Below are 18,275 nucleotides of genomic sequence, written 5' to 3'. Positions count from 1 at the left end.
GCCGGCAAAGGAGCTCGTAAAAAACTCACCAAACGATAAAAATCAAAGAGAAGAATCATCCCAGCAGAAATTCAATACAATGTGTTAAGAGTCAGACACTAAATCGAGTCGACTGATGGCTACCTCTTGTAATTTTGGGAACAGCGAAACTCTTCTCAGAAATCTCTTGAGAAATTATTTTGCTAAACCTTTGTACAGAGATTAATGTAGTTTGGGATGACAAACAGCAACAGAAATCTTTATAAATGCGACAGCAAATGGGTCGATGGGTCGATGGTACCCTTCACTTGCTGTCCACCCATTAGTATATACGGAAACTCGCCTCTGCTGACCGCAAAACAAACTTTTTGCGTTAGATTTATGCGGCAATATTTTGCTTTGCTTTGAAATCGGCTCGTGGCCCAGCCAGCAGCCAGCAGCCACCAGCCTCCACCGAGCAGGGCTGGCACAAAGACAAATACAAATATACGTACAACCTGTGGCATCCATTCGCATCTCTGGGTCCTCGGTTAAACTTGAGTTGTATTTACATTTTGCGCTCGAACGCATTTGTATCTTTATCTCTCGTGGCAGGCGAGTGGCTGCGGATGAGGGGTTTGGATTGGAGCGGAGCGGAGGGAAAGGCATCTACATTTAAAATTGAAAATTGATTTTTCCGAATGTATTCGCAATTCCTTGTTGCTTGACTAGATTTTGATTTGCTTTGCGTTGGCTGGTCAATTTTTTGCGATTGATTTCGTTTCTGCCCAGCGGACAGATTGGAAAGCGCTGCCCGGAAGCGTTTTTTATGATAAACGTTGGGGGAAGGAAGGAGTGGGATTTAAATAAGGTTTCTCCAAGGAACCCAATGTAAATGTACATACATACATATGTATTTATTTATGTATGCATGTATGCAGGTACATAAGTGCGTCTTACTGAAACTCAAATGTTATGGTTACATCCCCCATGATTAGCTCTTCCCAGAATGCTCCTTCAAGTTTCATGGCATAATTCCCCTTTCACGCAGCAAACCTTTAACCTAACATTTAATTTACCGCACTGCCCAAAAGTCTTTAAGAGTTTCTTTTGATTTTTCTTATTCCTTATCTTAATTTTTGCCGTACCAGTTAGCGAGTAAATTTGAAATAATATTAAGACAAATACGAAAACAGAGGCACAAACACAAACACAAACCTTGCCTCATGGCAGCCAGTCATAAGCCTGTGAAAACGTTTTTATTAGCGCCCTGCACGCGTCTGGGGCGGGCGACAAGCCCCCAAAGGATAGTCGGGAGTTCCTTTTGAGATTCGTTTCCCCCACGGTGTCGACGACAGTTTCGCGTGTGTTTGCACTTTTCCGGTCGTTTTTCTAGCTTTGAAAGCGACTTCTAGGCCTCTGATTGCCTGCCTGACGCCATTTGGGGGATGTTGTGGCATTGTGCCACAGAAATTGATAGCGGACGACAAATCATACCTTGAGACGGAGTCAGATTCGGTGCTGGGGCTGCACTCTGAGGGTGGCTCCAAGAGTCCCGAACCTTGTTTGTCCTGCTAATGTGGTGGCTTTTGTTGTTGTTGTTGCTGTTACTGTTGTTGTTGCACAATTTGCCGGCCTGCTAATAAAATTTGATAAGCCAAAGTGGAGCAGAGAGCCAGACGGGGCACATAAAATGTTTACCCGCTGCACGCAAATTGGGGATAAATTCACTCCCCGATTCGTCTCCTTAATGCAGGGGGAGTGACGCAGCACAGCAGCAACACCCAGTGATCCACCATCCTGCCCCATCCCACCCCCCACCCCGTCCGCTTTCCTACTCATTCCAGCAATTGCAAAGTTAATTTGTGCATAAAAATGTTGCCAGGGGAGTCATCTGTTGGGGTCTGTTTCGGATCAGACTCTGGTCCTCTTCTTTGTTGATTAGCCATAAAAATGTTTTTCGCAGAATTCTCTTCTCCCTCTCCACCCCGCTGCTCTCTGACCTCTTTGATTTATTCCAATGTGCTTTGATTCGAGCCATTTCATCCTATTCTATTTGATGGTGGCTTGGCCCAACCATTTTTGGTTTGATGCATGCGAAATGCATTTTTGATGACGGTTAATGGAGTTTTTACTGTCTCTGAGCGTGGACTTTATGGGAAGGACTTGCTGGGGGACTTGTTAAACTTCCATTCCCTGGCCTGACTTGGCACATTTTTTTTTTGGCTGGGTCCTTTTTGTTTTAGGCTGGGCTGGTCCCAGTGCCAATGATTGGGGGTTGGTTTATTTTATTAGACGTTTTGGGGTCGGAGCGCAGACATGCAAAATTTTTGAAACGTTTTTATATGGTCTGGATGGCTTATTGCGCGTTATGAGACGTACTCTTCATTTATGCCCACATAAAATATACAAATTTGTAGCACGCTTTTCAGAGGTTGAAGCTTGTAGGGGAACAAAAAATCTTGAAATTTTATGAAGATATTTCCAAACTGCGTAACAAAATCTTAATTCTAATGTTTTTTCGAAAAAGCAAAGCTTGTTGTTTTTTTAATGTTACCAGTAAAATAAATTTTGATAACCAGCAACCAAGCTCCTTTCCATTGTTCAGTATTCATTTCGATCAATTGTGTGTAGTATCTCCACCAATTATATCAATGTCCTTCCATTAATGTGTTTTCAGGGGCCATAGGGAGACTTTGGCAATTCGACAAGTAAACCAAAGTCACGCCAAATATTTGCCCACACATTTACGAGTTCGAGTAGACACACATTTTCACAGACGCAAAGCGACAAAGTCAGGGCCGGCAAAAGCACAACGTTTGAGGGCAAACACGCACGCACATGTCCATACAGACGCTGTCTCTCTCATACACACATCTGCATAGCAAACAAAAACGATGGCACGAAGGAAGATAGGTGGTGGAGAGGAGAGGGACCATGCTCAAATGCTGCTCAAAATTGGATTTGGAATACGACCGCTGCCCCCGCTTTTTGCACTCACAAATGCTGATAAACAGTTTTATAGTTAGGCCCAACATTGCCACAAGTCATGGCTCATCCTTTTCTGTCGCTATCTCTCCATCTCCTAAACTCTCCTTCCAACCTCTTCTTTTTCCTCCTATTCCCAAGCTGCACATTAAAGCTCAGCAGCACAGAGAGAAAAAAAAGCAGAAAAAAGAAAGTATCACTGTTTATGCTTATTTAAAAAAGTGGCAGCGCTGCCAAGTTTTGATTTGATAAAGCGTAAGAGGAGCAGAGAAATAAAAAGAAAAGGAAGAGGCCACATTATGTGTATGTGTGGGTAGGTGGGTGAGAGTTGCAGAAACAAACACAGTGGGGTGAGTAGGCGCGCTGGCTGATAAAAAATAATCATTTATGCAAGTCACATACGCAGCGAGCTTTTAATAATAAAAACAACAAGCGTGTGTAATATGAAAACAAACCCAGCGACGTGAATGTGCGTGCGAATGACTCTCTGAAAGTGAAAGGGTCCAGGACTGGGCCACAAAGTGTCCCATAGTCCATAGTCCTTAGCACTTTCCTTAAAGGAAGGGTTTCCTAGCGAGAGCCACCACAGATTTAAACTCATAAGATAATTTGCGAGCCCGGAAATGCAGGACAGATAGATGTTTGACTAATATTCGAGGAAAATTAGAACCAAATTGAAATTGACTTTAAAAGTAAGGGAATAAAATGTTTATGTATTACTCTTCGTGTGTTTCAAATGTAACACTCTCCTGGAAGAGAGAGCTGAGCTTAATGAGGACCATACCAGAAGCAATGGCTCCATTGATTTGCACGTCACGTAGCCCCACCCTGCAGCAGGTACGAGACAACAAGTAGCGGCAAGAGTGGGGCAAATGTTTTCGCTAAATGAAGGCTGATTTATATAATATATGTAAATATAAATGTACATATGGATCCTTTATATTTGTGGGTCATTTTCAGATATTTTATAAATATGAGACAGATTGTTAGCTAACAAAATGTTAAATTCTATTTAAATGCGATTTATTGACACTTAGCTTAACAATGGGATTGTGTGGGAGGATAATAAATTAAAAAATTCTTTGAAAACGAAATATAAAAATAAAAAAAGGTAAATAATAAAAACCATTAATGGACAGGAAACATTAAAGCAAAGAGTGCCTTCAGCTGTTGCGAGGCGCTGCAGTTGGGCCCACATATGACCACGTCCGCGTAGATCTGGTGCTCGCGGCTGTAAGTGAGGTTCTTGATGTTGGTGAATTTCGGCTGGACAACGCGCTGGAGGACATCTTCCTTGCGCAGGGCAAAGCAGAGCTTTCCACATAAGCATTTGGGAGACTCCGAGATGAGTTCGATGAGAATGGCAGGCAAAGAGTCTGCCGACAGGGGCAGTTTGTAGTTGGCGACGGCTCGAGCTGCTTGCAGCCAGAGCGGCTGTGGGATGTTGCTCGCTGACAATCGCTGGGCCTGTAGCTGAGCAGCTTCGACATTGAAGGCCCCGAAGCAGTTGCCCCACACGTCCAGCTGGTCTATGTGGAGATCCTCAATTGCTGCGGGCAGGGATTCCAGTTTGTTGCTGCACACGTGCAACGAGCGCAGACCCTGCAGCCTCCTAATGGCGAAAGGCAGTCGGGTCAGCTGGTTGTGATTCAGTTTGAGCGTGACCAAACGTTCAAACTTAACCAGAGCGGGTGGGAAGTAGGTCAATCCATTGCTCGACAAGTCCAGCTCGCGTAGAGACTGACTTAGCTTCGTTCCACGCATCCAACACCAGTCATTCAACTCGCCCAGAGAGTTTCCACTCAAGTGCAGCGTGGTCAGGGACAGGCGGCCTAGCTCTGGCGGAATCTGACAATAAAATAAGCATAATTTAGAATCTGCACGCAATGTGAAGTCCATTCACCCACCTTGGTCAACTTGTTGCCCCCGACATCCAGAGTTGTGAGGTTGCGTAGCGTGCAGATCTCAAAGCTGAGTTTAACCAACTGGCTGTTGTTAATGGTCAGCGACTTGAGGGTGCGCGGGAAGCCCTTGATGGGATATTCGCTGCGCTTGCTGATGACCATCCTCTGTTGTGGCTGCGACTTCTGGGGTATGGCCGTGGCGGCCGCTATGTTCAGTCTTAGGTTAATGGCATCTTTGCCCTCCATGCCCAGCTTCAAGGTCTGTAGAAATCCCTTCAGCTGGATGGGATCACATTTGATGAGCAAGTTATCCGCAGGCTGGTGGAAGCCAATAGTGGCCTTTCCGTCCAAGATAAACTTTGTGTGCACGGCTTGTACATTGTCCCGCACCTTGTACCGGGTGCCGGTCTTGGCCTGGCCACTGAACAGCAGCATTTCCAGCTCTTTTTTCGTTGTTCCATTGGAGTCCGACGCGCTCTGCTTGTAGCCAATGGCAAGTGTCGACTTTACGGGCCTAGGAGTCCGGTTCGCCTGTGTTGTGCGGTTCACCACCTGCACCTCGCATAATATTTTCATGGCGAGTGAGTAAACAAACAGAAAAACTTAATTTGGCGTCAAAACAGCATTTGGAATTTGTGAATTGCTTGTTGCTGGAGTTGCCAGGCTGGTTGTAGATCAGCTGGACGGATTGCCACTGCTGACTTTTTGTCTTTGCTTTGGCGCATGCTCTGTGGAGCTGGTTTACTTCTACAGAAAAGCTCAGATGCAGCATAAAAGCTCAAAGCCAGCCTACATTTCGCAAAAGTTACAAAACCAAAACAAAGGATTGCATTGTAGGCAGTATTTGTTGCAATAATTGCTAAAGAGGGACGTAACTACTCTTTAGGCACAAGAAAATGTTATTCCGCAAGGTTCGCCGACACTTTCTTCCGTTCTACATGTTCAACGGGTTCTTGTGACAACGCAACGAACACCGTTACCAACTCTTGCGTTATAACAACTACAACAGCAGTAATGGAAATCAGAGGCGAGAGCTCATGGTAAGTGCAGATTGCAGCAACAGCAGCTTGGACTGCCTTTAACTCTGCCTTTACTTGCTTGCACTAGCACAACAGCGCACTGGACAACTATGTAAACAGCAACGTGATAATAAATATAGATAACTGCGCTCCGTACAGTACCAGTGTAAGTGGAAATTTATTCAAAATGATTAAACGCTTGACAACTGATCTTCTTTTTCCGCTGATGTGGCAACCCAACCACACAGCGCACAGCTGATCGTTCGCTGCTCCATCGATCGCTGCAGCACCAGCGCCAGCAACAACGACGCGAACGCTTTTTATTCATCTTTCGGCTTTTTCGCGCGACGTTCGCTTTTGGTCTGGCTTTAGCCTGCGTCATCTTCGCGCTACAAACAATGGGCTGGATTTTTGCGGTGGTCTTGGCGCTCGTCGCCCTGCTGCTGACGCGGCCAGGCTGGCGCTGGTTCTACATAGCGGGAGCCACAGCCCAACGAGATTTAATGTGAGTCTAAATCGTAGTGGTCGCAGCCTCTGATGCTGATGATAAGTTTACAATACCTCCCCAACTGGTGTGCATTTCAACACAATTCACATATTTCACATGTGTGTTTTTCCTTTGTGAATCCATTGAATCGAGGCGCTGTCTAACCGCAAGACCGAACGCCTGAGAAATCAGCCGAGTGTCGAGTACTTTGCTCATTTGTACCCCGCCTGCTGGCCACACACAGAAAACTTGTTTCCCGTGTATCTAGGTCGCCCGTCTCCAGCAGCCAGATCAAGTTTTCACGGAAAAACTGTAAAGAGAAAACTAAAACTCCGCTAGTCTGAAGTTGATTTCATTGTCTGTTTGCTTAGTAAATTATGGATTTTCCATAGATTCGCTAATAATACGCATTACACGTTGGTACCAACAAGTCCATTGACTTCTTCAGGTTCAAGGTCGATATGTGTAGGTAGCCACAGCAACAAAACTCACTTTTATTTACCATCGTATCCAATACGATCGTCATCGAGTGGCGCTGGCGCATACTAATTTGTCGGGTGCGTCAGGCGGAAGCCTCACTGGCACAGTTACCGCCTTCGACCCATTCGATATATCAGCGGCTGTTCTTGAAAACGTAGCCAACTAATACTCGTGCAAAGTCAATTAAAATGGCGGAAGTGTCGCCTCAAGCTTAGCTTTTCGGTTGTTGTCTTTGTTTTGAATGTCTAGGGCTAGGGGCTGGCAGGTCAAATTCCAGCTGCGATCGGTGGAAATTTCGGACTCAGCCGTGAAAATCTTTTAGTCATTTTGTTCACATGTAGTTTACTCAGCGTATTTCGCTTTAGCCGAGTCTCAGATCGAGTTCCATGACAAGGCCAGCATGCTGGAACCGACACAGCAGATTCTTAAGATCAACTTCAAGTCGGGCTGGACAACCTTGGCAAGTTTTTGGATTGCTGTCGAAGTTATCTCCGAACAAACATGCTCAGCAATGCCAAAAATACCAAAACTAGCCACTCGAGGGGGGTCATAAGGCCTGATTAAAGCCCATTGAAAACATGGCCAACAAACGCAAGTAATCCCCATCGTTTGGCTGACAATCTTATCGATATGCTGCTGCCTCTCAAGCAGTGCAAAGTACGTCGAGTGCACAGCAAATTCAAATTGAGATCGCCTAAGCGTTCCGAGTCCCAAGTCGAGTGCAGAGTAGTGCCCTCACCTACCTTTTGGATAGTGTTCTTTGCGAGCCTAAGCCATAAATTAAAATAAATACCTTAACGTTTGCATATAGAGCACATCGAATTGCTTTTATATCATTAGTTTTGAGTTTCAGACCGGACACGTTACTTGCTTGGAGTACTTTATAGTTCCTATACGAAATGCCGCTTCATTGATTAAAATTTAGACCAGTTTGGCTTGGGTCGCTTTAGGTATCAAGTGCAAAGTTCAATATGAAAGATTTCCCCTAAGCCAAGCGCTAGTTGCAGCTCCGAATGATTGTCTGGGAAGCCTTAGTTGTGCATTTCTTCTGTAGAAAGGTTTACGTGTGTCTTGATCGTATCACACTCTGGCCTGAATCTTTTATGGATTCATAATTACAGTCTGCCTTTTGATATCAGACATGTTAAAGGCCCCCTTCCCACTGTAGCCTCGACATCATTTTGAGCTTTGCATCTGTCTGGCAACCTCGTGCCACGGCGGATAGTCCGGGGTTAAGTATTGGGGATTGGGTTTATCGCGGCGATTTATCTCGTGTGAAATGCCGCTGCGATTTCGTTGTTTGCTCTATTTTTAGTACTTTCAACCATTGACCATAAAACATTGCGATCGATAGGAGGAGATACGAGCGGCCATGTCATTGCTTATCGTTTGCTAATCGGCTTTTTTCCCCCTTTAAAATCCCACTCCAGTGCTTTGTGGGCCTACATCAAACTGCTGCGGTACACGAAGCGACATGAGCGACTCAACTACACGGTAGCGGACGTATTCGAGCGGAATGTGAGAGCGCATCCCGAGAAGGTGGCCGTCGTTAGCGAGACCCAGCGATGGACCTTCCGGCAGGTGAACGAGCACGCCAACAAGGTGGCAAATGTGCTGCAGGCGCAAGGTTACAAGAAGGGCGATGTGGTGGCCCTGCTGCTGGAGAACCGCGCCGAGTATGTGGCCACCTGGCTGGGTCTGTCAAAGATCGGCGTGATCACGCCGCTAATCAACACGAATCTACGCGGACCCTCGCTGCTGCACAGCATCACAGTGGCCCACTGCTCGGCACTGATCTACGGCGAGGATTTCGTGGAGGCGTTGGCTGATGTTGCCAAGGATTTGCCCTCTGATCTGACGCTGTTCCAATACAACAACGAGAACAACAACAGCCAGGCGCAAACGGACATCAAGCAGGCCAAAAATCTCAATGTTATGTTGGCCACGGCCAGCAAGGAGAAGCCCAACAAGACGCAAGTTAATCATCACGATAAATTGGTTTACATCTACACCTCCGGCACCACAGGACTGCCCAAGGCGGCTGTCATCTCCCATTCACGGTGGGTAGCCCGTCTGCTTTGCCTGCTTGTCTCCTGTTTCATATTTTCATAAATACTTTTGTAGCTATCTGTTCATTGCCGCTGGCATACACTACACCATGGGCTTCCAGGATGACGACACTTTTTACACGCCGCTGCCGCTGTACCACACCGCTGGCGGCATCATGTGCATGGGCCAGTCCGTGCTTTTTGGCTCAACCGTTTCCATTCGCAAGAAGTTCTCGGCCTCCAACTACTTCGCTGATTGCGCCAAGTTCAATGCCACAGTAAGTCCTTCACTTAAGCATAATTTCACGGCTATAATTTACACCTCTGTATTATGTTCTCCAGATTGGTCAGTACATTGGGGAAATGGCTCGCTATATACTGGCCACCAAGCCCTCGGACTACGATCAGAAGCATCGTGTGCGCCTCGTCTTTGGCAATGGACTGCGGCCGCAGATCTGGCCGCAGTTTGTCGAGCGCTTCGGCATCGCCAAGGTGGGAGAGTTCTACGGAGCCACCGAGGGAAATGCGAACATTATGAACCACGACAACACTGTGGGCGCCATTGGATTCGTCTCGCGAATTCTGCCGAAAATCTATCCGATCTCCATCATTCGCGCTGATCCCGACACTGGCGAGCCCATAAGGAACAAGGACGGGCTCTGCGAGCTGTGCGCACCCAACGAGCCGGGCGTCTTCATTGGAAAGATTGTCAAGGGCAATCCGTCGCGTGAGTTTCTGGGCTATGTGGACGCCAAGGCCTCAGCCAAGAAGATTGTCAAGGATGTCTTCAAGCACGGCGACATGGCCTTCCTTTCCGGTGACCTGCTGGTGGCCGACGAGAAGGGCTATTTGTACTTCAAGGACCGCACCGGCGACACCTTCCGCTGGAAGGGCGAAAACGTGTCCACCAGTGAGGTGGAGGCTCAGGTCAGCAATGTGGCTGGCTACAAGGACACGGTTGTGTACGGCGTAACCATTCCCCATACCGAAGGCAGGGCTGGCATGGCTGCCATCTACGATCCCCAAAGGGAACTCGATCTGGACGTCTTTGCCGCCAATCTTGCCAAAACTCTGCCCGCATATGCGCGGCCCCAGATTATACGATTGCTGACCAAAGTGGATCTGACTGGCACGTTCAAGCTGCGCAAGGTGGATCTGCAGAAGGAGGGCTACGATCCCAGTGTGGTCAAGGACGCGCTGTACTACCAGACGTCCAAGGGACGCTACGAGCTGCTCACGCCGCAAGTTTATGCGCAGGTGCAGAGCAACGAGATTCGCTTTTAGTGTGTCTGTTTTGCCTTTTGCCGATATGCTGTTAATTAATATGTAAGCTTCCCGCGAGTCGACTTAGTTTTTAGTTGAAAACCCAGCACTGGAGATGGGCCACTAGGCGAGTAAATTGTAGTCTTTCACTCACTCCCCAGGCACTCACTCCTCTTCCAGGCCAACTTGCACTTTGTTGTAGGCAAATCTTTTATATATTATAGTAAATCGTAGTCTGAGTCTGAGTCTGGTATACGCATTTTGAATGCTTTTAGCCTGCTAAAAGAACCTTGTTAAGTGCAATTCTCGTTCGTTCGTCTCTTATTATTAGTCAGTTTTAGTGGCATTACACACTTCCATTTGCGCTGCTTTTCGCCTTTTGCCTCTGTACATACGAGAGAAGCTTTGTCAATGGCGAACGCCTCTGATGCTTGTGTATCAAATAAAGTTTTTTTCTTCAATAATGATTGTATTTAAATGATCAGGGGGGAACTGCTTCCCCACCTGCATACAAATGCGCTGCTCAATTGGCAGCGCCAGACAGCTGTAGAGGCGAATGCGTTGACAATGCGCACACAAGCACACACTCACACACACATACTGTTCATATTGGTGTGCTTGTGTGAGTGGGAAACTTGAACTCTGCTGGCATTCAGCTTTAGAGTGCAGCCAAGGCATCCCCGCTAATGAGACGATTGTATAATCCGCACCTGTGATTCATGCATAGTTTTGATAGTACCACTCTAGAACAAAGTTCTAGTCTCGGTTAAGTTGATTAAATAATATACGATAATATCATAGCATAGAACTCCTCAATTTATTCCAGCGTAATCGCTAAACGATCGTAGCGAAACCCGCAACGAAACAACCGGCAATCAAGTAGTAATTATTTTTAATAAAATAGTATGACCCAAACAAGATATTCACGCCCCATTAATGGGAAAGTCAATCAGATTTGTATCGTACTAAGTAGGAAGCTCTATTAACATATTAATTCCATCTTATTTGGCACTTTTTAGATCAGAAGTGCGTACATACATATGTACATATGTATGTATTAAAATATGTACATATGTATTTATGTACGCCTTTTCACGAACGTCTTATGTACGTCTTATAACGAATATACATAATTATTATAGACTCAAATAGTAATATTTCATTGTGCACTGCTTGAGGTGGGTTCCGGTTCGGTTTTCTCACCGTTTCTTATGTTGTCCAACCAGAGAGAGGTTTGCCAAGTGGAGTTGAAGTAAGGCTCTGGTAGTCCAGGTATCCATCGGCATCTAGCGGTACATTAAAGATTGCCCCCAACGTCGGGGGACGTGTGAATATATCCCACTTTTTTCCCGCCAAAGGTCCCCTCGTGTGGGGGTGGCTTGGGTGGCAGCAGTTGAAAGAGTAGTCGCTTTTATGACGGATGACCATTTAGGTGTTAATTTAAAGTCTCGACCGATTAATATCGATATGACGACCGATTGGTATCGTTTTGGGTTTCTGTGTTGACTAACAAACCACTCACGACTCTGCCGCCAAAAAGTTTTAATTTGAGAAAAGCAACAGATTTCGCACGGATTTCGGACTTTCGCCAGATTTTCACTGACATCCAACGGAGATTTAAGTTATAAGCTTGAATAAGCCGCGAGCTTTAAAAGCTTCCAACTGCCAATACCCTAAATAATACCGGAAAGCACTTCCAGCAAGCCCAAGCCAAGAACCGTTATCAGTTCAGCCAAGCGAAAGGCAACAACAAGCGAGGCTTTGAAACGCACTCGTCTGCAGTTGCATTTCTACACGTGTGTTTGTGTGTGTGTCTCTGTGTCTGGGCAACAGATTATGCATCTGATCTGACGTACTGCCGTGTGCATTATTATTTCGATTTCGAAGCAGGCACAAAGTCAGCTGCAATAACAAAATTTGTTTCAACTGCAACGATGACTGTTGCCGCGGTGCTCTTCTCGATTACCATTCCCACAAAGGCGGAAGAGGAGCGTCTCAGAGATGCCCACTCCCAAGGACCGAAAAGGGATGCACATACAGCTACCGCAGGGGCCACATCCTCCGTCTCGACCGTGGAGACCTTGTCCACCATTCCCATCAGCGACTCGCGGAATGAGACGCCGAGACAAATGGACAGCTTTTACAAGAGACGCAGCGACGTCTTGCCCACCATTCAAATCGAGACGGTAAATGCGGGGTCCGCCGATCAGCTGCTGGACATGCCACTGGACACCGCCCAGGAGCACGTGCTGCAGCAGATTCTTCGCAAATTTCACATCAGCCATGCCGTGTGGCTGAGCAGCATCGAGGGCACCCGATATCACGTCAGCTTTTCGATGGATTTCGATGAGCAGTTTGAGAATCTTTACGAGGCGCTACAGGAGTGGGGCATAGGCGATCGTGAGGGCTCCACGGTGTCTGTGGTCAGCTGTCTGGCCAACAGATCTTATGTGCAGCGCGAGCAGCTCGAGGAGGCGGACTCCACCACGAGCAGCGGCGAGTAATAACCTCCGCATAGGCAATGGACGGATCATAGTAATACAACTCCCCTGTCTTCGTTTTAGAAACATAAATGCCCAGAAGACTGGTGCCTGGAATCGTTTTATGAACTCTGTGCGGTCTCGCCTGAATGTGGCCCAGATACTGCGAGACGTTCGTCAGGATGCGGCGATAACCTTCGACTTTTGCGTACTTCTCGTTTCGGCAGCGTGAGAAACTGTTGATTGATTGTTGAAATGCCGTTCGGTGACCTTTTTACAAATCGTTTCAGAATTCTGGCCAGCTTCGGCTTGGTGGAGAACAGCACCATCTTTCTGGCTTCCAGCATGCTGATTTCGCCGCTTATGGGTCCCATTATTGCCGCTATCTTTGGCACGGTAATCGAGGATCGTTCGCTGCGTCGCCTGGGCATGCTGAACGAACTGATTGGCATATTGATAGCCACACTTGTGGGCTTCCTCTTTGGCCTGGTCGTCTGCACCACGGACAAGAAGTACGGCATTGGGGAAGGTCTCACCGAGGAGATGCTGTCGCGCTGTGACCTGCACTCGCTGATCGTCGGCGTCTTCACAGCGATTCCATCTGGAGCAGCGGCAGCCATTGCCATACTCGGCGGGAATATTGGCTCCCTGGTGGGCGTGGCCATATCTGCCTCGCTGCTGCCACCTGCCGTGAACTCTGGTCTACTGTGGGCCCTGGCCTGCATTTACAAGTTCTTTGAGAACGACGACTCGCTCTATGTGGACGTGATAAAGTCAAGGAAGTACTCGGAGAACCAAGCGAAGGAGCTGGCTGTGCTGGGCAGCATCAGCATGTGCCTGACCCTCTCCAACGTTCTGTGCGTTTACTCGGTGGGTATTTTGGTGCTGAAGGTAAAGGAGATAGCGCCGGTCATAGGACGCAAGAACAGGCAATTCTGGAAGCACGACATCAAGCTGGCGCGTCAGTGCAAGGTGGAAACGGATGCTGAAATAATAGACGAGCTGCTGGCCAACCTGGCCACGGAGGACAAGCAAGCGATGGGCCTCAACAGGGACATCCTGCGTCACCTCGATGAAACACGTTACCAGCACACATGGTCGCCGCTCAGCAATCGTCACAGCTCTATTCATCCCCCTGGCTTCTCCACCATCCATCGGCTGGAGCAGCTATACACGAATCGAATGGGGAATCCTCCCGCAGAGCGTCGCCAGCGCCACAGCGTCACAAGCCGGCCATCGCAGAGAAGCAACGAAAACAGCCACCATCTGAGCCCACCACAGCCCGTGAGTCTTTCATACTTCTTGCTGGCCCGTTAAATAATTTCTCACTTCTTTCGATGTCGATGCCAGCGTCCTCGCTTTGCCAGTATGCCCTCGAGCGTGAGGAAGAACGAGCTGCCAGAAGAGACCATCATCCAGGTGGCCAGCTCCAAGCGCTTTACAGTCACGCCTGCCCGAGAGGAGCGCTGAGAATTTATAGTTTTTTTTTTGTGTTAAATGTCTACGTGTAATGATGAATCTTTGTGCAACAATTTCCAATAACAATTAAAAGTCCACACCCCCTGGGCCTTGTCGATCCGCCTTGACCTGAGCGCGACCCCGTTTGAGCTGCAGACGCTCGCGTGCTGCCCGCTCTTGTCGCCGGCGCACTCTTTCTAGGGACTCCTCGCTGGGCGCTGCCACCTCAACCTCCTGGGCCCGGATGATGGTGCGCAGCTTCTCCAAGGCATCAGCCAGATTCAGCTGCTGGGAACGGCTGACGTCGCTCTTGATGTAGTAGTAGCCCTCCTTGGTGATCTTGTTGGCCAGCACCTTGAGCAGCTTCTGGCGCGTATCCTCTGGTATCCACTGCGCCTCGGCCAGCTTGAAGCGAACGTCCACTTTGGTGTTCACGGTGTTTACGTGCTGGCCCCCAGGTCCAGAGCTGCGACTATAGGTAATCTCCAGCTTATCCATGGGTATGTAGCCATTGAACTTGTTTGCACTCCCTGGGGGCTGTAATACAACGCTATTAGCAAGCACTCGAGGAAATAAATAAATCTAACACTTACCGGCGGGGGCGGCGTATAGAGCTGCAGGCGTGCACTTGGGTAAATTTTGTCCAGGGACAAGTCGCTTTTGTAGGACAACTGGCGACCCAGGAGTGTGGAGCTGGTGCAAGTTGAGCTGTTTTGCCGCAGCACGCTTATAAATGCACGCGTAATTTTATTCATTTTTAGCCAATTTTAACAATTTGTTACGAGATGGATTTATCGATAAAATATATCGGCACAAGAATATACCGAAATATACCAACTCATTTTCAAAATATACCGAATCGTAAACCATTGAAAGACAACAAAATTTGAAAGATAATGTTTATAGAATGTTAAGATCCACCTTTTTGCCGCCCTGGTCTATCGTTCCCAGCTAGCTCTCGGGGAAGTCAGGGTGTTTCCGACCCGATAGCCAGGGGACGGATTTAACAAAAACAACCTACTTCTACCTGTTGAGCGCTCCCATTACAAAACCTTTGGTTCACTCTCGTCCCACCCAAACTAAGGACTTCTACTCCATTTTCATTTTCTTTTCAATTCTTCATATATAATTAATTATTCCTTTCATCTTATAAATTTACTTAATTCCTAAAACATTTTCACCTTGACAGACTTTTACCTTGCGGAATAAATAAATACTAACAAAAAAATACTGACATTCAAAGAAAAATACTGACGGATTCTATTTTTTTGCCCGAGGTGGCATCCCCAAATTAATGTAAACAAACCGGCTGTAATTGAAATGCAAATTTAAATGGTTAACTTAAACTAAAAGAGCTCTTGTTAGTAGTTATTGCATGTGTATAAATTAGAAAGTGGTGTGTCGTTCGGGGGCGGGGGGGGAGTAGACTCCGCTTACATAGATTAACGAAACAGGACCTAACAAAATGAACAAAAAAACTATCCTAAAATACTTCATGTTGTTGTTTTTCTTTTATTTTATTTTATTTTTTTTTTTTTTTTTGATATTTAATCGCTACTGCGAAATTGGTTGGTCGCAGAGATGAGTCCGCATTGACCAGGTACTTCAGTTTTGTGTTGAATATTATAAAAAAGTTACTGAAAATTTTGAACTCAAAAAAGAGTTGTTTGCCGAACGAACACTAGGTGTTTTTAAATTAAATTGTTAAATTGTATTTTATTTTAATTCATGTGCTGTGGACTGTTCAGTCTGAGAAAGCATATGTGATATGAGTTGTGTATGGAATATTGCATCCAAAAAAATAGATGTATGTGGGCTAAGAGTAAAGTGATAATTGTTTCCGGGAATAAATATATGAAGTGCGGAGGAGGTTGAAGAGAAAGAATGGGTATGGTGTGTGAATATGTGATGGGGCTGTGTATGATGTATACGATGTGTATAATGTGTGTGTACGGGGTGTGCGATGATGCGGTGTGGTGTGCAGGGGTCCTCCCATGGATGTGGCCTCCGTTCGCGCTAGTTGCAGCTCCCTGCCGTGCTCCTCCAGAGATGCTCCGGCCGGGCCAGTCTTGGCGCTGACCCAGCTGTCGGCTCCTTGCCTGGAATCCGCTGAGCCGCCGTCGCCTCGTTGTCGTCCCTTGGTGTAGTGGGCTCTTCTCTTCTTTATTTTTTTATTTTAATTCTTTTTTTTTATCTTTTTTTTTTAGTGTTGCCTGCGACTTCCCTGGTCTATCTCCCTTCTTCCCGGAAACTGCCTGTCGCAATCTTACCTCCACGGCCACGTTTCCTTCTCTCCTCCTCCTTGCCACCTTGCAACCCTTTTCCAGCCTCCCAGGATCCACACCAGAGGCCGCTGTCTGCTCTTCTTCTCCAGCCCTGTAGGCTATCGGCTACTGTGGAAAGACGTCCATAACAAGATATGGCTAGCGCAGTTGTTGTGCTTGACAATGGAGCATACACAGCCAAGGTGGGCTTGGCCAACCAGGAGGAGCCGCGAGTTGTCCCAAATTGCATTATGAAAGCCAAGAGCGAGCGACGGCGGGCGTTTGTGGGTAATCAAATCGAAGACTGCCTCGATACCTCGGCCCTGTTCTACATCCTGGCCTTTCAGCGTGGCTACCTGCTGAACTGGGAGAACCAGAAGACGGTGTGGGACTACATCTTCAGCAAGGAGGGCATCGGATGCAGCCTAAACAATCGGAGCATAGTCATAACGGAACCGCAGATGAACTTTCCCAGCGTGCAGGAGGCAATGCTGGAGATGCTCTTCGAGCAATTTGATGTGGCCGGTGTATATAAGACGACGGCAGCCGATCTGGCGGCCTTTAACTATGTCGCCGACAGCAAGGAGCGCATCACGATGCAGACCCTCAACTGCATTATCATTGATGTGGGCTACAGCTTCACCCACATTGTGCCGTTTGTGCTGGGCAGGCGCGTGCTCGAGGGCATTCGTCGCATAGACTTGGGTGGCAAGGCGCTGACTAATCACCTGAAGGAACTCATCTCCTACAGGCAGCTGAACATGATGGACGAGAGCCACGTGGTGAACCAGATCAAGGAGGATGTCTGCTTTGTGGCCGAGGACTTCAAGGAGGCCATGCGGGTGCATCAGTGCGAGCAGAAGCGCAAGGAGGTGGCCGTCGACTATGTCCTGCCCGACTTTACGACTAACAAGCGTGGCTATGTCCGGATACCGGGACAGCCACGCATGGACGAGGAAACAATGCAGACGGTGCCGCTCTGCAACGAACGATTCACCGTGCCCGAGCTGCTCTTCAATCCTTCGAACATTGGCATCAAACAGGTGGGCATACCGGAGGCGGTGGTCGATTGCCTCAAGGCCTGTCCCTGGCGGGCCCATCGCGAGCTCTTGCTCAACATTCTGATTGTGGGCGGCAGTGCTCAGTTTCCCGGCTTCCTGCCTCGACTCAAGAAGGATCTGCGCGCCCTGGTGCCCCACGATCTGGAGGTGTCGTACATCTGCCCCAAGGATCCAGTCCGCTATGCCTGGTACGGCGGCAGGAAGGTGGCCAAGAGTGCCAATTTCGAAGAATTAGTCTACACGCGCGACGAGTACGAGGAATTTGGCGTCCATGGGATAAACCGGCGGTGAACGGGGTTTTTTATCAAAAAATGCGAACCCACCAAATGTATTTACGTGAGCACCCTTATTATTTTTTAAAATAAACCTAAGATCGCTATCGAAACGATATGCAGTGCTGCCAGATTGTTGTGATGCCATTTAAGCGATTTAATTCAAATTACACAAAAACATTCTATAACCGTAACGTTTCGCTTTATAAACTTTTAGCCGATTTTGTGGTAATATGTATATATCCGTTCATATCCTACCATTTGGGCGTGTACTTTTGTAATGGCTTTTCATGGCACAACAGTAGTCATCAGGGAAACTGGTTTGACTAGTTTTAGCCTGCCTTTGTTTTCTGGGCTTTGAATACAAAGGAAGTCCGATTGTAAGTGGTCCGTGGCACAAAGGAGTCGTTACAGGCCACCCTCTGAGGGTGGCAGCAGCAAGAGAGCAATAACAGCGAAATGCATTGAGCACAATGCACACAGCCCACCACTGTGAGCAGTGGCAAGAATCATTACCAAACCCAAAAGGGAGTGGAATGGCAGACAGCTGCTGATAACATTATGCTCTTCTGGCGCGCGCTCTCTCTCTCGCG

At 47.4% G+C, this 18,275-nt stretch overlaps 5 protein-coding genes across 7 annotated transcripts; 3 read left to right on the top strand and 2 right to left on the bottom strand.

Moving 5' to 3' along the window:
- Positions 1-3,956: 3,956 nt before the first annotated feature.
- Positions 3,957-5,514, bottom strand: LOC117900005 (leucine-rich repeat protein 1). Its single transcript, XM_034810179.1, has 2 exons — positions 4,854-5,514; positions 3,957-4,794 (listed from the first exon to the last, which is right to left on the bottom strand). The coding sequence occupies exons 1-2, from the start codon at positions 5,424-5,426 to the stop codon at positions 4,075-4,077; spliced, it is 1,293 nt and encodes a 430-aa protein (XP_034666070.1). The 5' UTR covers positions 5,427-5,514; the 3' UTR covers positions 3,957-4,074.
- Positions 5,515-6,184: 670 nt separating this feature from the next.
- LOC117900003 (long-chain fatty acid transport protein 4) lies at positions 6,185-10,611 on the top strand. The gene is made up of 4 exons (XM_034810177.1): positions 6,185-6,374; positions 8,267-8,896; positions 8,961-9,162; positions 9,227-10,611. The coding sequence occupies exons 1-4, from the start codon at positions 6,268-6,270 to the stop codon at positions 10,166-10,168; spliced, it is 1,881 nt and encodes a 626-aa protein (XP_034666068.1). The 5' UTR covers positions 6,185-6,267; the 3' UTR covers positions 10,169-10,611.
- A 1,281-nt stretch (positions 10,612-11,892) lies between these two features.
- LOC117900004 lies at positions 11,893-14,183 on the top strand. Its single transcript, XM_034810178.1, has 4 exons — positions 11,893-12,647; positions 12,712-12,855; positions 12,918-13,911; positions 13,978-14,183. Exons 1-4 carry the CDS (start codon positions 12,082-12,084, stop codon positions 14,095-14,097), a joined length of 1,824 nt encoding a protein of 607 aa, XP_034666069.1. The 5' UTR covers positions 11,893-12,081; the 3' UTR covers positions 14,098-14,183.
- On the bottom strand, positions 13,960-14,889 carry LOC117900006 (peptidyl-tRNA hydrolase ICT1, mitochondrial). Of its 2 annotated transcripts, none has more exons than XM_034810180.1 (2): positions 14,673-14,889; positions 13,960-14,622 (listed from the first exon to the last, which is right to left on the bottom strand). In XM_034810180.1, exons 1-2 carry the CDS (start codon positions 14,838-14,840, stop codon positions 14,173-14,175), a joined length of 618 nt encoding a protein of 205 aa, XP_034666071.1. In that variant the 5' UTR covers positions 14,841-14,889; the 3' UTR covers positions 13,960-14,172. The 2 variants fall into 2 exon arrangements, with proteins under 2 accessions (XP_034666071.1, XP_034666072.1); XM_034810181.1 differs by having other exon boundaries at positions 14,679-14,887.
- Positions 14,890-15,367: 478 nt separating this feature from the next.
- LOC117902703 (actin-related protein 6-like) lies at positions 15,368-17,767 on the top strand. Of its 2 annotated transcripts, none has more exons than XM_034814249.1 (2): positions 15,368-15,420; positions 16,293-17,767. In XM_034814249.1, exon 2 carries the CDS (start codon positions 16,505-16,507, stop codon positions 17,699-17,701), a length of 1,197 nt encoding a protein of 398 aa, XP_034670140.1. In that variant the 5' UTR covers positions 15,368-15,420; positions 16,293-16,504; the 3' UTR covers positions 17,702-17,767. The 2 variants fall into 2 exon arrangements, with proteins under 2 accessions (XP_034670140.1, XP_034670141.1); XM_034814250.1 differs by having other exon boundaries at positions 15,370-15,445.
- The last annotated feature ends 508 nt before the right edge of the window (positions 17,768-18,275 follow it).

This window comes from Drosophila subobscura, chromosome U, assembly GCF_008121235.1.
Source record: "Drosophila subobscura isolate 14011-0131.10 chromosome U, UCBerk_Dsub_1.0, whole genome shotgun sequence".
Lineage (NCBI taxonomy): Eukaryota > Metazoa > Arthropoda > Insecta > Diptera > Drosophilidae > Drosophila > Drosophila subobscura.
Note: the sequence above shows the minus strand (reverse complement) of the source record. Positions and strands in the feature narration are given on the sequence as shown.

Bases quoted from the DNA above. Each gene is read 5' to 3' on its own strand.
- LOC117900005 (XM_034810179.1), bottom strand. From the start codon at position 5,426: ATGAAAATATTATGCGAGGTGCAGGTGGTGAACCGCACAACACAGGCG. The intron at 4,795-4,853 runs GTGGGTGAATGG...TTTTATTGTCAG, and splicing joins GGGGCAACAAGTTGACCAAG to ATTCCGCCAGAGCTAGGCCG.
- LOC117900003 (XM_034810177.1), top strand. From the start codon at position 6,268: ATGGGCTGGATTTTTGCGGTGGTCTTGGCGCTCGTCGCCCTGCTGCTG. The intron at 6,375-8,266 runs GTGAGTCTAAAT...ATCCCACTCCAG, and splicing joins ACAGCCCAACGAGATTTAAT to TGCTTTGTGGGCCTACATCA. The intron at 8,897-8,960 runs GTGGGTAGCCCG...ATACTTTTGTAG, and splicing joins GCTGTCATCTCCCATTCACG to CTATCTGTTCATTGCCGCTG.
- LOC117900004 (XM_034810178.1), top strand. From the start codon at position 12,082: ATGACTGTTGCCGCGGTGCTCTTCTCGATTACCATTCCCACAAAGGCG. The intron at 12,648-12,711 runs GTAATAACCTCC...TCTTCGTTTTAG, and splicing joins TCCACCACGAGCAGCGGCGA to AAACATAAATGCCCAGAAGA. The intron at 13,912-13,977 runs GTGAGTCTTTCA...TGTCGATGCCAG, and splicing joins ATCTGAGCCCACCACAGCCC to CGTCCTCGCTTTGCCAGTAT.
- LOC117900006 (XM_034810180.1), bottom strand. From the start codon at position 14,840: ATGAATAAAATTACGCGTGCATTTATAAGCGTGCTGCGGCAAAACAGC. The intron at 14,623-14,672 runs GTTAGATTTATT...GTTGTATTACAG, and splicing joins CGCCGCCCCCGCCGGTAAGT to CCCCCAGGGAGTGCAAACAA.
- LOC117902703 (XM_034814249.1), top strand. From the start codon at position 16,505: ATGGCTAGCGCAGTTGTTGTGCTTGACAATGGAGCATACACAGCCAAG.